The sequence below is a fragment of the Acinonyx jubatus genome, chromosome A2, assembly GCF_027475565.1.
Source record: "Acinonyx jubatus isolate Ajub_Pintada_27869175 chromosome A2, VMU_Ajub_asm_v1.0, whole genome shotgun sequence".
NCBI lineage: Eukaryota > Metazoa > Chordata > Mammalia > Carnivora > Felidae > Acinonyx > Acinonyx jubatus.
Genome location: NC_069383.1, coordinates 150,423,378 through 150,441,487, shown reverse-complemented (window position 1 = coordinate 150,441,487; position 18,110 = coordinate 150,423,378). Strand labels below are relative to the sequence as shown.

Genomic DNA, 18,110 nt, shown 5'->3' with positions numbered 1-18,110 from the left:
TGTCTTACATGTTTCTTGGGGGAACAAAACAAAAAACGTCTTAAAATATGTAACATCTATCATTATAATGTTTTTAAGTGTGCAGTTCAGTGGTATAATGTGTTTTACAATGTTGTGCAACCGTCACAATTGACCGTTGCCAGAAGTTTTCATCGTACCAAACAGAAACTCAGTATCCATTAAACAGTAACTCCTCTCCCGTCAGCCCCTGGTAACTGTTCTACTAACTCTCTCTATATTTTCCTATTCTAGGTACCCCACGTAGGTGGATCATGGAATATTTATTCCTTTGGCTCTTGTTTCTTTTACCGACTTAATGTTTTTAAGGTCTGTCTGTCCATGTTACAGCACGTGTCAAAATTTCATTCCTTTTCAAGACTGAATGACACTCCATTGTATGTACCATATTTCGTTTACCCATTTGTCTGTGGACGGACATGGGGTTGTTTCTGCATTTTAGCTGTTGTGAATAATGCTGCTCTGAACCCTGGTGTGCAAGTATGTAGTTGAGTTCCTGCTTTCAGTCCTTTTAGGGCAACACCTAGAAGTGGAATTGCCGGATTGTATGATAGTTCTAGGTTTAACGTTTTAAGGAACCGCCGTCCTGTTCTTGACCGTGGCTACACGTCTTACATTCCCACCGGCAGTGCACCCGCATTCCAGTTTCTCCACATCCTTGCCAACACTTGGATTTTTCAGGATTTGTTTTGTTTTTTGATTATAACCGCCTTTTTGGGGGTGGAGTGCTATGTCATAGTGGTTTTGATTGGCATTTCCCTGGTGACTAATGACATTGAGCACCTTTTCATGTGCATATTGGACATTTGTAGGTCTTAGGAGAAGCATCTTCTCGAGTACTTTGCTCACTTTTAATCAGGTTGTTGTTTTGTTGAGTTATGGTAGTTCTTTATATATTCTGGAACGAATCCCTTCGTAGAGATGCTTTGCAAATATTTTCTCCCATTCTTTGGGTTGTTTTTGAGAACTGCTAGTTGTAGGTCTATTCAGATTTTGTTTTTTCAAGATTAACGTTTTGGTAGATTGTTTCTAGAAATGTGTCCATTTCATGTAGTTGTCCAGTTCATTGACATACAAATGCTCCTAGAATTCTCTTATAAACCTTTTTATTTCTTCAGAATTGGTAGTAATGTACTAGAATCATTCCTGATTTTAGTAAGTTGAGTCTCTCTTTTTTTTTCTTGGTCATTATAGCTAAAAGTTTGTCAGTGTTGTTGATCTTTTCAAAGAACCAAATTTTGGTTTCAATGGTGTCTCTCTGGTTTTCTGTACTTTATTGTATTTATCTCTGCTCTGATCTTCATTTGCTTCCCTTTGCTAGCTTTGAGTTTCATTTGCTCATCTCTTTCTGGTTCTTTAAGGTGAAGCCCTTGATTTAAGGTCTTACTTTTTTAATGTGTATGTTTATAGTTGTAAATTTCCTTTGGTGTACTGCTTTTGCTGTATTTCATAAGTTTTGGTATATTTTCAGTTGTCTCCAGTTATTTTTTAGTTTCTCTTGTTATTTCTTCCTTAACGTAGTGTTTAAGAGTGTGCTGTTTAATTTCCACATATTTATGAAATTTCTGGTTTTCCTTGTTATGAGGGTTAGAAGGGTTTCTGATCCATTCCACCATGATCAGAAAACATACTTTGTATGACAGTTATTTTAAACATAGTTAAGACTTGTTTTGTGGCCTAAACATAATCTATCTTGGAAACTGTCCATGCATGCACACCTGAGAAAAATGTATCTTCGGTGGTGTTTTGGGTGGAGTGTTTGTTTGCTGGGTCTGATTTGTCTGTGGTGTTTAGCTTCTCTGTTTTCTTGTCAATCTTCCGTCTGGTTGTGCTCTCCATTGTTGAAAGGGAGCTGTTGAAATCTCTAAGTGTTATTGTAGACATGTTTATTTCTCTCTTCAGTTCTTTCAGTGTTCCTTCATGTTTTTGGGCTCTGATGTTTGGTGCATATATATCTCGTGTGTTTGAGCTTTTTGGTGAATTGACTCTTTTATCACTATATAGTGTTCTTGTTTGTCCTCATAACAGGTTTTGACTTAAAGTCTATTTCATCTGATGTTGATAGAGCCACCCCTGCCCTGTTTTGATTACTATTTGCACGGACTATCTTTCCATCCTCTCCTTTTCAACTAATTTGTGTCTTTTGATCTAAAGTGAGTGTCTTGTACAGCATATGGTTGGATCAGATTTTTTAATTCATTCTGTCTGTGCCTTTTGATCAGAGAGTTAACCCATTTATATTTAAAGTAATTACTTATTTGTAAAGACTTATTTCTGCCATTTTGCTCTCTGTTTTCTGTATGTCTTTTTTTATCCCTTGTCTCCCTCCATTACTGTCTTCTTTTGAGTTGAAGTTTTTTGTACTTCTGTATTTCGATTACCTTCTCGTTTTCTTTTGTGTATATTCTACAGATACTTTCTTTTTGGTTACCGTGAGGATTACATATAATGTCATGAAGTTATAATATTTAATTTGAATTGATACCAACCTGACTTCAGTTTGCTTACAAAACCCTACTCCTGTAAAGCTTTGTCCCTCCGCTTTATGTTATTAATGTCTCACATTACATCTGTTTCCTTTTTGTTCCCAGTAACATAGATTTATAAATTTCTTTTAACGCATTTGACTTCTAAGTCCTGTAGAATATAAAAAACAAAACAAAACCAGACATACAGACCATTAAGGCTGCCTTTTATACTTGTCTTTGTCTTTACCTTTGTGGGAAATCTAAATACCTTCCCGTGGCTTTGGGCCGCTCTGTACGTTTTTTTTCATTTCAACCTGTAGGGGACGCCTTTGGCATTTCTTGAAGGACAGTTTTGCCACATAGAGAATTTTTGGTCTCCGGGTCTCTTCTTCCAGTACTTTATAAAAGTTTATTTATTTATTTTGAGAGCGAGTACGTGAGCACAAGTGGTGGGGGAGGGGCAGAGAGAAAGGGAGAGAGAGAATCCCAAGCAGGCTCCACTCTATCAGCGTGCTGTCAGTGTGGAGTCCTAGGAGGAGCTCAGACTCCCAGACCGTGAGCTCAAGACCTGAGCGGAGATCAAGAGTCGGACACTTAACCGACTGAGCCACCGGGAGCCCGTCTTCCAGTACGTTAAACATATCAATCCCCCTGCCTTGTGGTCCCCAGGGTTTCTGAAGAGAGACTGACCTGTAATCGTATTGAGAATCCCATGTCTGGGATGCATCTCTTCCCTCTTGTTGCTTTCCAGGTCTCACTCTGTGTTTCAGTAGTTTGATTATAATGTGCTTAGCGTGGGTTTCTTTGGGCTTAGCATACTTGGAATTGGGTGATCTTCTTGGATTTGAAGATTTATGTCTTTCATCAAATTTGGGCGATGTGGGGCCATTTTTTCTCTTTAAAAAAGATCTTTACTCCTTTCTCTCTGTCTTTTCCTTCTGGGACCCCCATAATGGGTGTGTTATCCCTGGCGGTCCCCAGACATCTCCTGGGCACTGTTCACTTTTCCCCATTCATTTCTCTGTCTGCAGCTCAGACTCGGTTATTCCATCCACGTCTCGTCTTCCAGTGCGCGATTTGATTTTCCTCCTGTGCAAATGTGCTCTTGAACTCCTCTCGTGAATGTTTGGTCTCCGTTTTGCACTTTTCAGCTCTAGACTTACTGTTTAGCTCCTTCGAAATTTTTGTTTCTTCACTGGTTATCTTATTTTATTCATATACTGTTTTCCTGGTTTCCTTTCATTCCCTGTTTTCCTTGAATGCTGAGCATATTTAAGACACTGGTTTTAACCTTTTTTCTGATAAGCCTTCTGCAGGCGTGATTTCTGTCACTTTATCCTTTTCCACTGACTAAGCCTTGTTTTTCTATTTTTTGTGTGTGCCTGGATATTTTTGTTGTTGAAAGTTGGGCCCTGAGTGGGTTGTAATGTGGTAACTCTGGAAGTCAGGTTCTCCTCTCCCAGGGTTTTACGGTGTTTTTGTTTTCGTTTTCCTTTCAGTTGTTGAAGGCTGTGGCAATCCATTTGTTTTGAGACCTGTCCAAACCATTTTTGAAAAGACTATCCCCTTGTTGTGTGCGCTCACTGAAGCCTCTGTTCTTTTAGCTCATGTTCAGCTAGTGTTTTGACAGAGATTGCTTTGAATGCCGGGAACTGAAACAAAGAATAAAACAAAAAAGAGAGAACAGCCCGTTTCCCGGACTGTGCAGACTGGTTCTGTGCTGGAACAGTTTTCCGCTGGCTGCCCAGGCTTGCTCGAGCGCAGGGGGGTCAGTCTGAGGGGAGGGCTGTCCCTAGGTCTTCTCGGGCCTTTGTGAGTGTGCATCTCACCTGGGTGTACACGTGGCTCTCTAAAATCCTCCCCCTACCCGGCTGCTTTGGAAGGTCCTAATTTCTCAAAAAGCGTCACCCCAGCTTCTTTCTCAGGCTGTAGATGGTCTCTTATGTTTCCCAAAACTCCCTGCTCGAGGCATCTGATGGCCCGTGGTGCTCTTGTAGCCTCCGCCTCCCTCCTGCTTGTGTTCCTGGTTACGTGAGACAGAGACAAACAGGCCGGTCCTTCAGGTCAGAACAAAACGCACAGGGCGATTTGCCAACAAGGGCTGGTCCTCTCTCCTGTTGGAGGAGGGGAACTGAGAACCTGCTTGCCGTTTTTTTGAAGTTTATTTATTTTTATTTATCTTGAAAGAGGCAGAGACAGTGCAGCAGGGGAGGGACAGAGACAGGGAGAGAGAGAATCCCAAGCAGGCTTCACACCGTCAGTGCAGAGCCCGACACAGGACTCGAACTCATGAACTGCGAGATCATGAACAGAGTGGAAACCAAGAGCTGGACGCTTAGCTGACTGAGCCGCCCAGGCGTCCCCTGGTTGCCATTTCTTAACACTTAAGACCGAGACCCTCACTGCCCCAGGGATGGGGTGGGGTGAGGGCAAGGAGAAATGGCACAAAACCGTCCCACAGTTTTGAAGAGAGCTTCTTTCTGATTGGGCATTTGCTCAGTTGCCTCTTAAACGTTTGGTTTTCCAGAGCTCCTACAAAGTTGGCTCAGACAGCTTCTGTTGTGTCAGCGTTTCTGTGAGAGTATGGAAGCTTGGAGCTTCCCGGTCCTCTGTTTTGCCGATCTCACTCTCCCCTTTTAGAGGAACTTAAAAGAACGCTGTGGTGGTTTTGTTTTTTTACAGGTTAACCAGAAGGGCTCAGAGAAACCACTGGAACAGGCATTTGCAACAATGGTGTCTTCCTTGGCGAGCGGAATGATCAGGTACCTCCCTAGAAATCTGTGCAGGTCTTTTCAGATCAGATGTGCACGTACATGACCTGCAGCCCCTCCCCATCCCCGCCCCCCCATCCCCCCCCCCCCCCCCAGTGGATGCCTGAACCCGCATGTGGCACCGAAGCCCTCGGGTACTTACATATGCATACCTGTGATAAAGTTGGATACGTAACATAACACGGTAGGAGATTAACTAAGAGCAGAAAATGCCAGTAACTAGTAATAGATCGTTAAAACAATATGCTGTCATAAAAGCTGCGTGAACGTGGCCTCTCTCAGAACATCTGGCTAGCTGTGGTCGTGCTCCTTGTGACGCCATGAGATGCCAGGTGCCCACGTGATGAAGGGCGCTGAAGGTTGTGCCGACCTGACCAAGTGTCAGAAGGAGGGCCATCGGCTTTCGGGCCGAAGTTGGTTGCAGGGGACTAAACGCGTGAAAAGTGAAACCGTGGATGAGGGGAGACTAGCTCTCACTGGACACACAGGTGTCCCCGGCCCCCCAGAAGTTGGCTTTACACCATCTCGCTTTTACAAGAGCCCTGTTAGTACCTGTGCGCGCCAACAGAAAGAAATCCCAAGACGAGTTTTCCCTTTTACAAGGAAGTCACGACCATGCTGATGAAAGTCTTCCACGACCGTGCTGATGAAAGTCTTCCGTAAAACAGCGTGGCCTGGGGCATAAGGCGAACTTCTGGAAAGCAGGGGCTGCCCTTTGCTACTTTAGGCTCCTTCATAGGAAGCCTTCTTCTGGATGGCAGGGGAAACCTGTATTCCATATTTCTGCCTTTTTTTTTTTCGATGCTAGATCAAAGCATGATTACGTTGGCTTGAAATTTTCTCTGGCATAATTGATAATTGCAGAGTAACTTCTTAACGGTCAGATTTTAACGTACTTTTGTGAAAGTTTAGTCCCTGATCACAATCCCCTCCTTGAGGCTTTGTGTTGCCTGGCCACGAGGTCGTGAATTTCAGTTCCTCGTGATTGCTTGGTGTGGTGTCTGTGGTCCTGAGCGCCACCCGAGTTGAAGAAACGTCCACTTGCATGGTGGCCTCGTCCAGAGCAGTGGCTTTGCCTCTGCAGGTCACCAGGCAGCGGTTGCAGACCCTGTGCAGCCTTGTCCAAAGAGGGGGTCCTGAAACATCAGCAGTTGCCCTGTGGGAAGGTGCAAGGTGGTGAGCCCACTTGGAGCTTTTCTGCAGCAAGAAACTGGGCCGGAGGGGGGGCGTGTACTGTGGTAGCACATGGTCACAGGCATGGGGTCGGGGGGGGAGGCTTCCCAAAGAAATGGAATTGGGTTATTTGGGGAGAAATGTCTTTAGCCTAAGAGAAATATTTTCCTAATTTTTGTCAATGTTTGTTTATTTTTTTTGAGGGAGAGAGCATGCGTGCACGAGTGGGGAAGGGGCGGGGGGGGGGGGGGTGGGGGGGAAGACACAGAATCCGAAGCAGCTCCAGGCTCCGAGGGCCGGATGTGGGGCTCAAACTCACAAACTGCAAGTTCATGACCTGAGCCAAAGTTGGACGCTTAACCGATTGAGCCACCCAGGCGCCCCTAACCTATGAGCAGTTTTAAACATGCACAAAAATAGAATGATACAGTGAACCTTTGGGGAAGATTTTCAGTGTATTTTGTCCAGCTCAAAAGCTCTGGCAAATTCATCAGACCTCCCTCCCCCCACCACACACACACACACTCCACGTACACTTCTGCCTTCTCACAGTAGAACTTTCTTAAACCCCCTTCAAAGGACTCCGAGGAGGGTTCCCAAGCAGGGTGTGCCTCAGAGCCCTCAGAGGAACTTACTCAAACATACCTTAGACCTGGACAATTACAGTCTCTGGGTTTGGAGTCCAACGTGCATGTTCTGGGAAAAGTTTGACTTCTGGCTCCTGGGCATACCCCTTGTTCGGGCCCTCTGCCCCAGAGGGCCTCCACAGGCCTGCTTGCCTCCGTGAGTTCGTAGCAGCGGCTAACTTGGAGAACTTGAGACGTAAGTCAGAGTCTTAGGTTATGCCCTTGGTGTTCTGGGGAACTTGCAGGGCACCTACTGCCCGCACCTGAAGAGGGAACTCCCAGAGCTATTGTCTTTTCCCTCCCGTGAGCTCTAAACACCACCAGACAGAGGAGCATGTTAAAAAGTATGTAATTTAGGAAACATAATTTTATAATATTTATGTATACACACACACACACATATATATATATGTACACATACATATATATATATATATACACACATATACACACATACATATGTATATTATAGATTCGTGGGTTCGAGTCCCACATTGGGCTCTGTGCTGACAGCTCAGAGCCTGGAGCCTGCTTTGGATTCTGTGTCTACCTCTCTCTCTACCCCTTGCCTGCTCACATTCTCTCTCTCTCTCTCTCTCTCTCTCTCTCTGTCTCTCAAAAATAAACATTAAAGATTAAAAGCCATATATATATAGTTTTTATTTAGTAGATAAGTATTCTGGCAGGGAGAGAAGAGCAGTCTGTTTGTTACAGAGTGAAATTAAATGGTAGACTTTCTGTCCTCTCTCATTTGTCTGTTGGACTTACTCACTTTTGAGTTGTTTAATGATTGTTGCTTTGAGTAAATTAAGTAAATTAAGTTGGTGGATTTGTGAGTGACCCAAGGAGAAAGGTCATACAGTTGCCCTGCTGAGGAATGGTGGGCCTGTTAGCAGCGGGAAGTTTTTCTTTCGGGAACTGGGTGGGAAAAAATGAGCCATGCGAGGTGATGTGTCTCTAAGGGTTTCTTCCTAGAACTTTGAAAGAGGTAGAACCGCTGGACTATCGGGGTCAGAAGCAAAATGATGTATTTATGTATGTATTTATATTTTTTATTTTTTTAAACATTTATTTATTTTTGAGACAGAGAGAGACAGAGAATGAACAGGGGAGGGGCAGAGAGAGAGGGAGACACAGCATCTGAAACAGGCTCCAGGCTCTGAGCGGTCAGCACGGAGCCCGACGCGGGGCTCGAACTCACGGACCGCGAGATCGTGACCTGAGCCGAAGTCGGCCGCTTAACCGACTGAGCCACCCAGGCGCCCCAAAATGATGTATTTAAAACCATTCACTGTCCAACTACCAACTGTGCAGCTCATTCTTAGAAGATAGAAATGTGATTTTAGAAGGACAGAAGCTTAAGAATCCAAATGCATTGAGGTGCCGGCGAGCTGCTTCAGTCCTGGAAGCCGGTCCAGGGCCATCGCTTGTGGGAGCAAGCACTGGGTGGGAGCACTCCACAGGTGACTGTCACACTGCCGCTCTTGTGAGAGCTGCCTTCGGAAACACTCCCCCCCACCCCCCCCACCCCACCCCTACCCAGTCTTCTCAGAGTGTGGCCTCTTGGTTTGCTAGCCCCTGTTACTGTACTGATTCCTAAGGATGCCGTTCTCTGCTCGGTGTGAGAACCACTGAAGCAGAAAGAAACCACACCGCCCCGGGGTGGGAGTCTCCCTGGATGTGTGGACAAGCCCACGCTCCGCCGACGCTCCTTTGGTCTGTTGGGACTTAGCGGGGGTCACATGAGAGCGGATGCCCCGTCTGAATTTCACTCTGTGGACCAGAACATCATGCCCTTCCAGGCCTCTTGCTTTATGGCTTGACTCCTGGCTCCCTTGACTTTCAGGAACTAGTCCGTGATTTTTTGCCCCCTCTCAGTTGGCAACATTTTCCAGCTCATGGTAGGACACCTTCACCGTCAAGAGTGTTCTGACTTTAAGAATTGTGCCTATTAAATATCAGAGAACTGAAAACGACCCGTGACGCATTGACCGAAGGTTCTCTCTACCACATCTGTGCGAGATGTATAGATACTGATAAAGGATGTGAATGGTTTGATTTGTTAAAGCGATGAACAGAAACTAACCAGCCTGGGGACCATGCTGCCTGTGTTCCTCTCACAACCCCTAGGGCAAGTCTGACACTCAGTCTGATCCTCCTTGGACGGAATTGAGCTGGACCATTTTGAACATTTTAATCTGTTTGAAGAATGATAAAAAAAGGACCCTATTCTTTGTACATCGGGGTAGAGAATAAATATACACTGGGTACTCCATACTCATTTGGACAAGGCTCCCTTATACTATATACCCGATGCTGTGCCTGAGCTCACTTCTGCATTTGCAAGACTTCTATACTCCTGTCGGAGGGCCCCTAGAAGAACATGTGAAGATACGTGTGTGTGTGTGTGTGTGTGTGTGTGAGAGAGAGAGAGACAGAGAGAGAGAGAGAGAGAGAGAGAAGGAGGAGCACTCTGCTCCGACAGAGAGAGGAAAGTCAGCTTATGAACACAGTAACGGCGGAAGGAAAAATGACTCCTCTTTGCTCATTACCTGCGGATCTTTTCTTTCGGCAGATATATTGCCTTCGACTTCCATAAAGAATGTAAAAATATGAGATGGGACCGACTGAGTATTCTGATGGACCAGGTAGCAGAAATGCAGGATGAGCTAAGGTAAGCCGTATCTTTTCCTGTGGAGGTCGAGGGAGGAGGTCCGCGTGTAGATGGAGCATAGTTATCACACATTGTCTAGTGGGCTTACGAACACAGCGTGCCGGGTTGACCGCGCTGGTTTGGACTCTTAGTTTTTAGTCCCTTTTTTATTGGAAAGATGAGACTTAGTGGCTTAAAAATATTTTTAGGTTCTTAAAAACAACCCAAGGCCAGGTATTTTCACATTTTTATGAATCCGCTTCCACATTTACAAAGTTTCCCTAATTGGAGCTAGTGTACTACTATTTTATATTCCGTTGTTTTCACTAAACATTCCATCACGGATACTTTGATATTTCGTCGTTACCCTACCCGGTCTTCTTAATGATGGTGTTTAACGGCTTTTCTGTACTCCCCCGTGTCACCCTACAGGCTCAGCTAAGTGTTCTTTTTCATCCTAGGCATCCTGGCTTGTTTCCTTGTCTCTTCCCCCCACAAAACATGTGCTGCAGCGAATCACCCTGGGCGTGTCTATGCTCACTTCTGTTCGGTGATTCCCTAAAATAAAGTCTTGAGAGCAGGGCTAATAGTTCAAAGGGTCCGAATAACTTCATGGTACTTTCCAAACGTGTTTGGCAAGTTATTTGCCGTGTTGGCCTATGGGTTTACTGTCCTCTAAGCATAGGTCAATCTTTACTGATTCTAAAGACAGAAGAAGGGATCTCTAAGTCGCTCTGTCATTTTGTTCCACCTGGGCATATTTCTGACCCCGACAACCCCCATGCATTTTTTCGTGTTAGTTCCACAGTAACACAGTAAAACCTGTCGTGTAGGCATTTCTCAGTTTTTTAAAATGTTTCTTTTGCCTATTAAGTAGTCGGCGACGGTTAGTTAAATCTGCTCTTTTTCTATGCGGTTTTGTCATGAGCAGCTAGTGAAGGGCAGTTGACGTGCACCATTATTGGGCTGCAGTGACACTGACCGGACCTGGGACGCTATCGGAGGAGGTGGCTCCTGGGGTTCGCCCATGAATCACTGCCCCACAAGAGCGTGAGAAAAGACGCCAGAGTCTGTCCCCCACCGCGCTCTGTGTCCCACAGGGACAGTGGAACTTTCCCCAGTGCCCTGCACAGGGCCTCTCTGGACACTTTCTCCTGGGGTTTTGGGGAAGGTGGAAAGAATCTGGGCTTTGGGGTATGACCTGTCTCGTTTTGAAATGTTTGCTTCTTATCAGCCGTGTGACCAAGACAGTTGTCTTCAAACCTTGGTTTCTCCGTTTGTAAAGTGCAGATAATAATACCTACCTCATAGACTTAGTGTGTAGTTTAAGAAACGATATTTATCAGATACCCAGGACATACTCTGTAAGTACTAACAGCATGCTAACACCCACGTGCACTCATGCACACCTGTGTATATACACCAGCTCTAAACGAACCTCACCACGTCTGCGTGAATCTCATGCAGATTTTTAGCCTAAGCGCATTCTTTTAGGCCCTTATTTTTAAGGTCATAATTTTTATTTGGCCTGTGGTGAGTCTCTTGTGTTTCCCTGCTCCATTTCGATTTGGGGGAGTAATTACAACGAGATTACTTTGTGGTGTTCATCGTTTGCTCGGTCCCACACGCTCCGTTCAGCGCTGCGTGTGTTACGCATTCCCGTGGGGACCGGGAGCGGCTAGACGGGGTGCCGTCCCCTCCACCCTGTGGGTGAGAACTTTGGTTCTGAGAGATCAGGGCAATGACTTGAAGTTACACAGCCAGTGAGTGGCCTAAGCGGAGCTCGTTGCTCACTGCCAGAGTCCACGCTCTTCCCCGCTACGCTGCGTGTTGTCCAGAGTTTGAGTTCAGAGCATTATCTGAGGAAATTGTTCAAAATGAATGAGACACAGGAACTGAGAACCGTGATTGGCTCCGGGGTGGACATGTGGGTGGTGAAGGGGAGAAAGGGAGCCTCATTTTTCAGGTAACACCATATTGAACTTTATAAACTCTGTACTTTTGCATATTTAACCCAGGATTCTTAACGCACAGTTTCCAGCCTTTGCTTGAGAGATGCTGACTTGAGTTCATCTCAAGGCCAAGTGCGTTCGGTCTTAAAAAAAAAAAACAGCTCAGGGAATTCCGATACAGACGGTGTAGGGACCTTGCTTCAAGAAGTCTGATCTACAGGACGTAGATGAACAGCTGTGTCGGAGGGGGCCTGCTCTGGCCTCGGGGATGCCCCTCGGCCCTGCCGGTTCGTGTCTCGGGGGTGCCGCGGTGCGTGTTTGGAAGGGGGCTGTCTCGCCTCGGCTTTTCAGACGTGTTTTTTTTTTTTGCTCTGTACTAATCAAATGCCCCCCCGGGCCACACGTTGCCCTTCCGAACTTCTCATTTGCCAGTTGTCCACAGTGTTGCAGACCATCAGCAGCAGGGCGCTCGTGCGTCGGACTGCCTTTGCTATGAGGGTGTTTATACAAATATGTTGTAGTTATTTTCTAGTGGACTCCGCCGGCATGGTGGTGGCAAGCCAGGAGGGCGTGTTCCGCAGCAACTGCATGGACTGTCTGGACAGGACCAACGTGATCCAGAGCCTGCTGGCCCGCCGCTCGCTCCAGGCCCAGCTCCAGGTGCAAACGCTTTTTTCCTTCTGTTAAGTCAACAGTGCAGCCCAAGTAGCAAAGCTACATTGACGAAATCGTTACCAGCCAAAACAAACAACAGAAAACATTTCACCTTGCTCCCCACCCTAAACCACCTGTTTTCGGTTTTGTGTCTTTCCACCTGTGGGCGTGCACATTTCTGTACCTGCGGTCGGTATGTGTGTACATGGTGTCGTTTGTGCATTCAGATTTTATTTTTAAGTCAGCTCTACACCCGACATGGGGCTCGAACCCCATGGGTCAAGAGTCGCAGGCTCCACCTGCTGAGCCAGCCAGGCGCCCCGTACAGTTTCTGATATTTCCTTTTCCTCCAGCGTTATACACAGCCATCATTTTTAAGAGTTGCACTTACTAGGTTGTTGCATTTTCGGCTTATAAGTAACACTGCAGAGAATATATCTTGGTGTGTTATTTTTAGCTCGAATGCTTCCCTTGGGGTTCATTCCTAGAAGTAGAATTTGCTGCGTCAAAGAGAATACGCTCTCCGAGAGGATCATGGCACTTTACACTGGTAAACTGCTCAGCATGGTTGGTGAATCCGGTTCATTGAACTCTTGCCGGCCTTACGTGTTCTTATTTAAAACTTTGTTTTCTGTTTTAATAGAGTGGTGCCTCAAGGTTAAGTTTTCGTTTGCATCTCTTTTATTACTGAAGCTCAGAGTTCAGATAACATTGGCATTTATTATGAGGGGGCAAACAGAATGCATGCCAAATGGCTTCCTGCCCCCGATGGTTAGCTTTGTTTATGACAGTCCAATTCCTGATACCAGGAATTGTGGAAGCAAAACACCTCCTTTAAAACGAGTTGTCCTTGACTCCTAGTAGGTAACACAGGCCAGAGGAGCGGTTTCCCTGTTGGAGCATGATCTACTTTGTGTTGTACCTTGTCCTCGTTCATCTGATGGATTTACTTCAGAGTGTATTTTTTGATGGAAACAATGGTAGCAAAGAAAGAAAAAGGAACAACATTAACAGCTGTTGTTTCCAAGTCCGATAAACAAAAACCTATTTAATAGGTTCTATAATCGGTACTTAACTATTTCACATGCTAAATGTAGTACTAAACAACCTAAGCCACATTTCCAGGACTGTACGCATCAGTTCGGCTCTGGTGGGGACTCCAGGCATACCTCCCCCCCCCCCCCCCGCCCCCACCACCACCAGCTAAAGGTCATGGAGGGCAGGTGGAAAGGCCATTCTGGGGTAGAAATGGGGAGGTATGGTCTCAGGTGAACAGTGAAGATGGGGGTTCTGAGAGGGCTGAGGTCCAAGACAAAGACCAGGGCAGGGGGTGCTGATCTGTGGTCAGTGACCCCTGAAGGGGGGGTCCGTGGCAGGATTCGGGATGCCAGGGAATCCTCTGAGATCCTCTGAGTCTGTGGGGAGGAAAGGGAAGGCTGGAGGTGACGGGAACAGCAGGGAGGCTAGAGGGTGCAGGCGGTGGGAGGTGGGGGTTGGCAGGGAAGGACGAGGTGATGGCTGGGATGCTGCCGCTGCCTTCCCTTTCCCTCCCCCTTTCCCTCTGCCCCTCTACCTGCAGGGCCGGGGGAGTGCTGGGGCCCGGGGTGAGTGGGGGCCGCGGGACAAGGAGCCCTCAGAGGCTCTGTGGCCTGGCCAGGGGCACGGGTGGGGGGACGTGGGGAACTGGGGCACCCCCTGTGTGCAAGGACAGCATCTCTGCCTGCAGCCGGGAACCGCGTGCTACCAGCCGGGACTGTCTGCTCTTCTTCCCGAGCTGTGTGTGCAAAACCCGTTACGCTTGAGCACGGTGTGCTTCTTATTCCAGAGACTGGGAGTGTTGCACGTGGGACAGAAGCTTGAAGAACAGCACGATTTTGAGAAGATTTACAAAAACGGTAGGTAATTTCTTTAATAGGGGCCGGGTTACTCACGTTGTGAAATAGATTAATAATTTGGATTTAGAGACTCTGGCTCTCACGTTCGTCATCGTCAGTTGACTTTTCCTTGTTCTCACAGCCTGGGCCGACAACGCAAATGCGTGTGCCAAGCAGTACGCGGGCACTGGCGCCTTGAAGACGGACTTCACCAGGCAAGCCGTGCTTTTCAGCTAGCACTTCAGACCCGCGGCTCTCGCGTCTGGTGCACACGTTAGGATCACCCGGCAGCTTTGGGACGGTGGCCAAAGCCCAGCGCCCGGGGCCTCGGTTCACAGCAGTCAGGTCGGGCTCGGTTGGGGGGGTGAGGCCCAGGCGCCGGTGGCTTCCCGGTCTGCCTGTGGTTCTGCTGCGTGGAGAGCGAACGGCGGCCCCTCGGCCCTTCCCGAGCCCTGCGGAGCCCCTGGGTCAGTGGGGTCTGACTCGGCAGGGGCGGGGCGGGGCGGGGCGGGGCCTGAGGTTCTGTGCCTCAGGGAAGCGGCCGGGGATGCCGATGCCACGTTCAAGGGCCACGCTGCCAGTGAGAGGTTAAGACCTGGTGAGTTTGGTTTTCTGTCAGACGGATTCTCTGGGAACAAGTGAAGATTCCTAAACTCTGCTGTTCTAACCACCTCACCTGGGCCTCTCATCTCATTTTTTTTCTTTCTTTTTTTTTTCTTCTTTATTGTTTGTTTATTTTGAAAGAGAGCATGAGCGGGGGAGGGGCGGAGAGACAGGGAGACACAGAACCCCAAGCAGGCTCTGCGCTGTCAGCATGGAGCCCGACTCGGGACTCCGTCTCCCGAACCCTGAGATCATGACCTGAGCTGAAATCAAGAGTCGGACACTTAACGCACTGAGCCACCAGGGATGATTTTTTTTTTCTTTAATGTTTTTGTTTTTGAAGGAGAGAGAGACAGAGCATGAGCAGGGGAGGAGCAGAGAGAGAGGGAGACATAGAATTTTGAAGCAGGCTCCAGGGTCTGAGCTGTCAGCACAGAGCCTGACGTGTGGCTCGAACCCACAGACCGCGAGATCATGACCTGAGCCGAAGTCGGACGCTTAACCGGCTGAACCACCCAGGCGCCCCGGGATGATTTTTAAAATCTCTGTAATTCACTTTACGCCCGTACTACATACTTTCCAGCCATAAAACTGGGGAGGAACGTAATATACAAATCTGTAATTTGAGATTCACCTCTTTTGACCAGAACCGGGAAGAGAACTCAGCTGGGACTGGTCATGGACGGCTGGAACTCGCTAATACGCTATTACAAGAACAACTTCTCCGATGGCTTCAGGCAGGTAAGTCTGTATTTGCTGCTGGTCTTTGCTCATCCGGCCGCTGCATCTTTGTACTGTCCCTGAGTAATGTAACTACATCCAAGTGGGGAGTTCTTAATCTCCTTTTTTCTGTTCTAGGATTCCATAGACTTATTTCTTGGGAACTACTCAGTGGACGAATTAGAATCTCATAGTCCTTTAAGTGTTCCACGGGATTTGAAATTCCTGGCTGTAAGAAACCTTTCTGTTTTTCAAGTTTGTAAAAGCACTGTGTCTGATTTGATTTGAAACCTAATGTGTGGTCCTAAAGGGACTGTAGATACTCGGTTTCCCTGAGGAGAAGATGAGGGAGAGGAGTAAAATAACTTTGGTGTCTGTGTTCCTGCACACTCGACTGCCTTCTTGAGAGCACATGAGCCCGAGGGAGGGTGGAGGGTCTCTCGTTCCAGGAAGATTCTGCTCCCCTTTACGCTGGGGGGTTGCGGGAGGCACACCTGACATGTGGAAGGCAGGGTATGTTTTTGACGCTTGTCCCCTTTGTGACTCCTCTGTTCACCAGACTTAGCTGGGGCTTCTCTGGGGTCTCCTCCAGCGGGCAGAGGGTCCCGGAATGGAGGGGGCTGGCACCTCCCTCACCTGTCAGGGCCATCGCCTCGCTTCTTCAGCTCTTATGACCTGACAGTCTGGCGACTTGGGCAGTTGGGGTCCCACCGCCTAAGTAATGATGTTTTGCTAGAGAAAGATACTTTGTATGTTAGATTGCAGAAGAGTCTTACTTACCCTTTTTCAAGCGAAGACCCCCGCCAGTCGAGCAGAATTCTCGCCTGATGGTCTCTCTCTCTCTCCGTTTGCCTTTCCAGTTGCCTATTATCATGGTTGTTGCCTTCTCGATGTGCATTATCTGTTTGCTGATGGCTGGTGAGTCTGGCCTTATTTCACATTCTTGCATTAACTTCTGAGAACGTGGGGCTTCCTTGTACGGCATCTTGAGATTGTGAGTCTGCTCAGCCCTTGATGTCCCCTGCTGGGTTCAGTGAGCCGAGTGAGCAGCTGTGACTGGTCCTTACATGTGACGGAGGAAAAACACATACTCACTTTTACTGATAATTGGTGTTGATTTATTTAAGATTTTAAAATATTTTTCTTTTTTTTTTTTTTTTTAAGTTTATTTTGAGAGAGTGAGCAAGCGCACACACGTGTACGTGCGAGCGGGGGAGGGGCAGAGAGAGGGAGAGAGAATCCGAAGCAGGCTCCAGGCTCTGAGCGTCAGCACAGAGCCGGATGCAGGACTCGAACTCACAAAATGAGATCATGACCTGAGCTCAAGTTGGACGCTTGATTGACTGATCCACCCGGGTGCCCCTGATGTTTTAATCTTCATAACTGTGTGTGATTTTTTTTTCACAAGTGAAATATTATACATTTTTTGTAACCTTTTTTTTTTTTTCACTGAGCAATGTAAACATTTCCCTGCATTCTTTATTTTTAATGGCTGCATTAAAATCCGTTTATGAGGGCGCCCTAGTGGCTCAGCCGGTTGAGTGTCTGACTCTTGATTTTGGCTCAGGTCGTAATCCCAGCGTCGTGGGATCGAGCCCCACGTTGGGCTCAGCACGGGGCGTGGAGCCTGTGTAAGATTCTCTCCCTGCTCGCACTCTGTCTCTGCCTAAAATTAAAACAAAAGGGAGGGAGGAAGGAAGGAAAAGAAACCCATTTATGGGTATGTAGTTTATTTAAACAACCACCTATTAGTAGACAAATAAATGTTAATAATTAATACACTATCACTAAATTTTATCACATGGTGAGCAGAATTCCCCAAGACCTTGTGCTTAGGCATCTTTGCTGTTTTTCTCTTCTCTCATTATTTTCCTGTGTCACTGAAGCTGATGAGCACTTGGGACTAAAGTGTCTCCGTCGAGTGTGGTGCGGTGCTGTGGCAGTTGGAGGCCGGGACTCGGTTGCACTGGGCTCTGAGGGGCAGCCTCGGCGGCTCTGGAGGTGGGCCTCCTCCGGCCTTCCCCCTCCGTCCGGGTCTGGGGGCCGGCTTGTCGGGACGCCGCCTGGACGTCCCCTCCTCACCGCCATCTCAGATCATGGCAGAAGTCTGTGAGCTGAGGACCCTTAACCGCCAGCCCCTTTACACGCACGCGCACACCTTCTTGCTGGTGTGGTCCCTGTAATCCCCTCGGTGTTCGGCACCGTGGACGGTCCCGACATGGGGGAGGGAGCCCCTCTTGTTACTCTAGGGCAGGGGTTAGCAAGCGTTTTCTGTAAGAGCAAGATAGTGACTAGTTTAGACTTCCCAAACTATACGGGGTCTCTTTAAAAATGTAAAAACCGTTCTTGTTCACGGCACGAAAACAGGCTGCGGGCTCCAGAGCGCAGGGAGTGCCGTGCGGCATAACTTGGCTCCCATGCCCGGTTCAGGGGCAGGAAGGACGAGGCCGGGGTCGGCCAGCAAGTGCATCCCACGAGTCCTCAGATGCCCACACTCTTCACTCCCTACGTGCTGGCTTTAAAGCACCGCCTCACGGGTGCCCCTTTCCGGGAGCCAGTCAGTCCGCTGTTGAATTCGTTTTGTTGCTTTGATCTGTT

General features: G+C 47.6%; 1 protein-coding gene across 1 annotated transcript in view; it reads left to right on the top strand.

The window, feature by feature from the left end:
• SACM1L (SAC1 like phosphatidylinositide phosphatase) overlaps positions 1 to 18,110 on the top strand; it is a 57,074-nt gene that overhangs the window by 35,909 nt on the left and 3,055 nt on the right. Inside the window, exons 11-18 of the mRNA XM_053219540.1 lie at positions 5,169 to 5,248; positions 9,632 to 9,730; positions 12,183 to 12,321; positions 14,141 to 14,210; positions 14,332 to 14,404; positions 15,440 to 15,533; positions 15,651 to 15,743; positions 16,373 to 16,430. Coding sequence (XP_053075515.1) covers positions 5,169 to 5,248; positions 9,632 to 9,730; positions 12,183 to 12,321; positions 14,141 to 14,210; positions 14,332 to 14,404; positions 15,440 to 15,533; positions 15,651 to 15,743; positions 16,373 to 16,430 — 706 coding nt within the window. The remainder of the gene's footprint in view (positions 1 to 5,168; positions 5,249 to 9,631; positions 9,731 to 12,182; positions 12,322 to 14,140; positions 14,211 to 14,331; positions 14,405 to 15,439; positions 15,534 to 15,650; positions 15,744 to 16,372; positions 16,431 to 18,110) is intronic.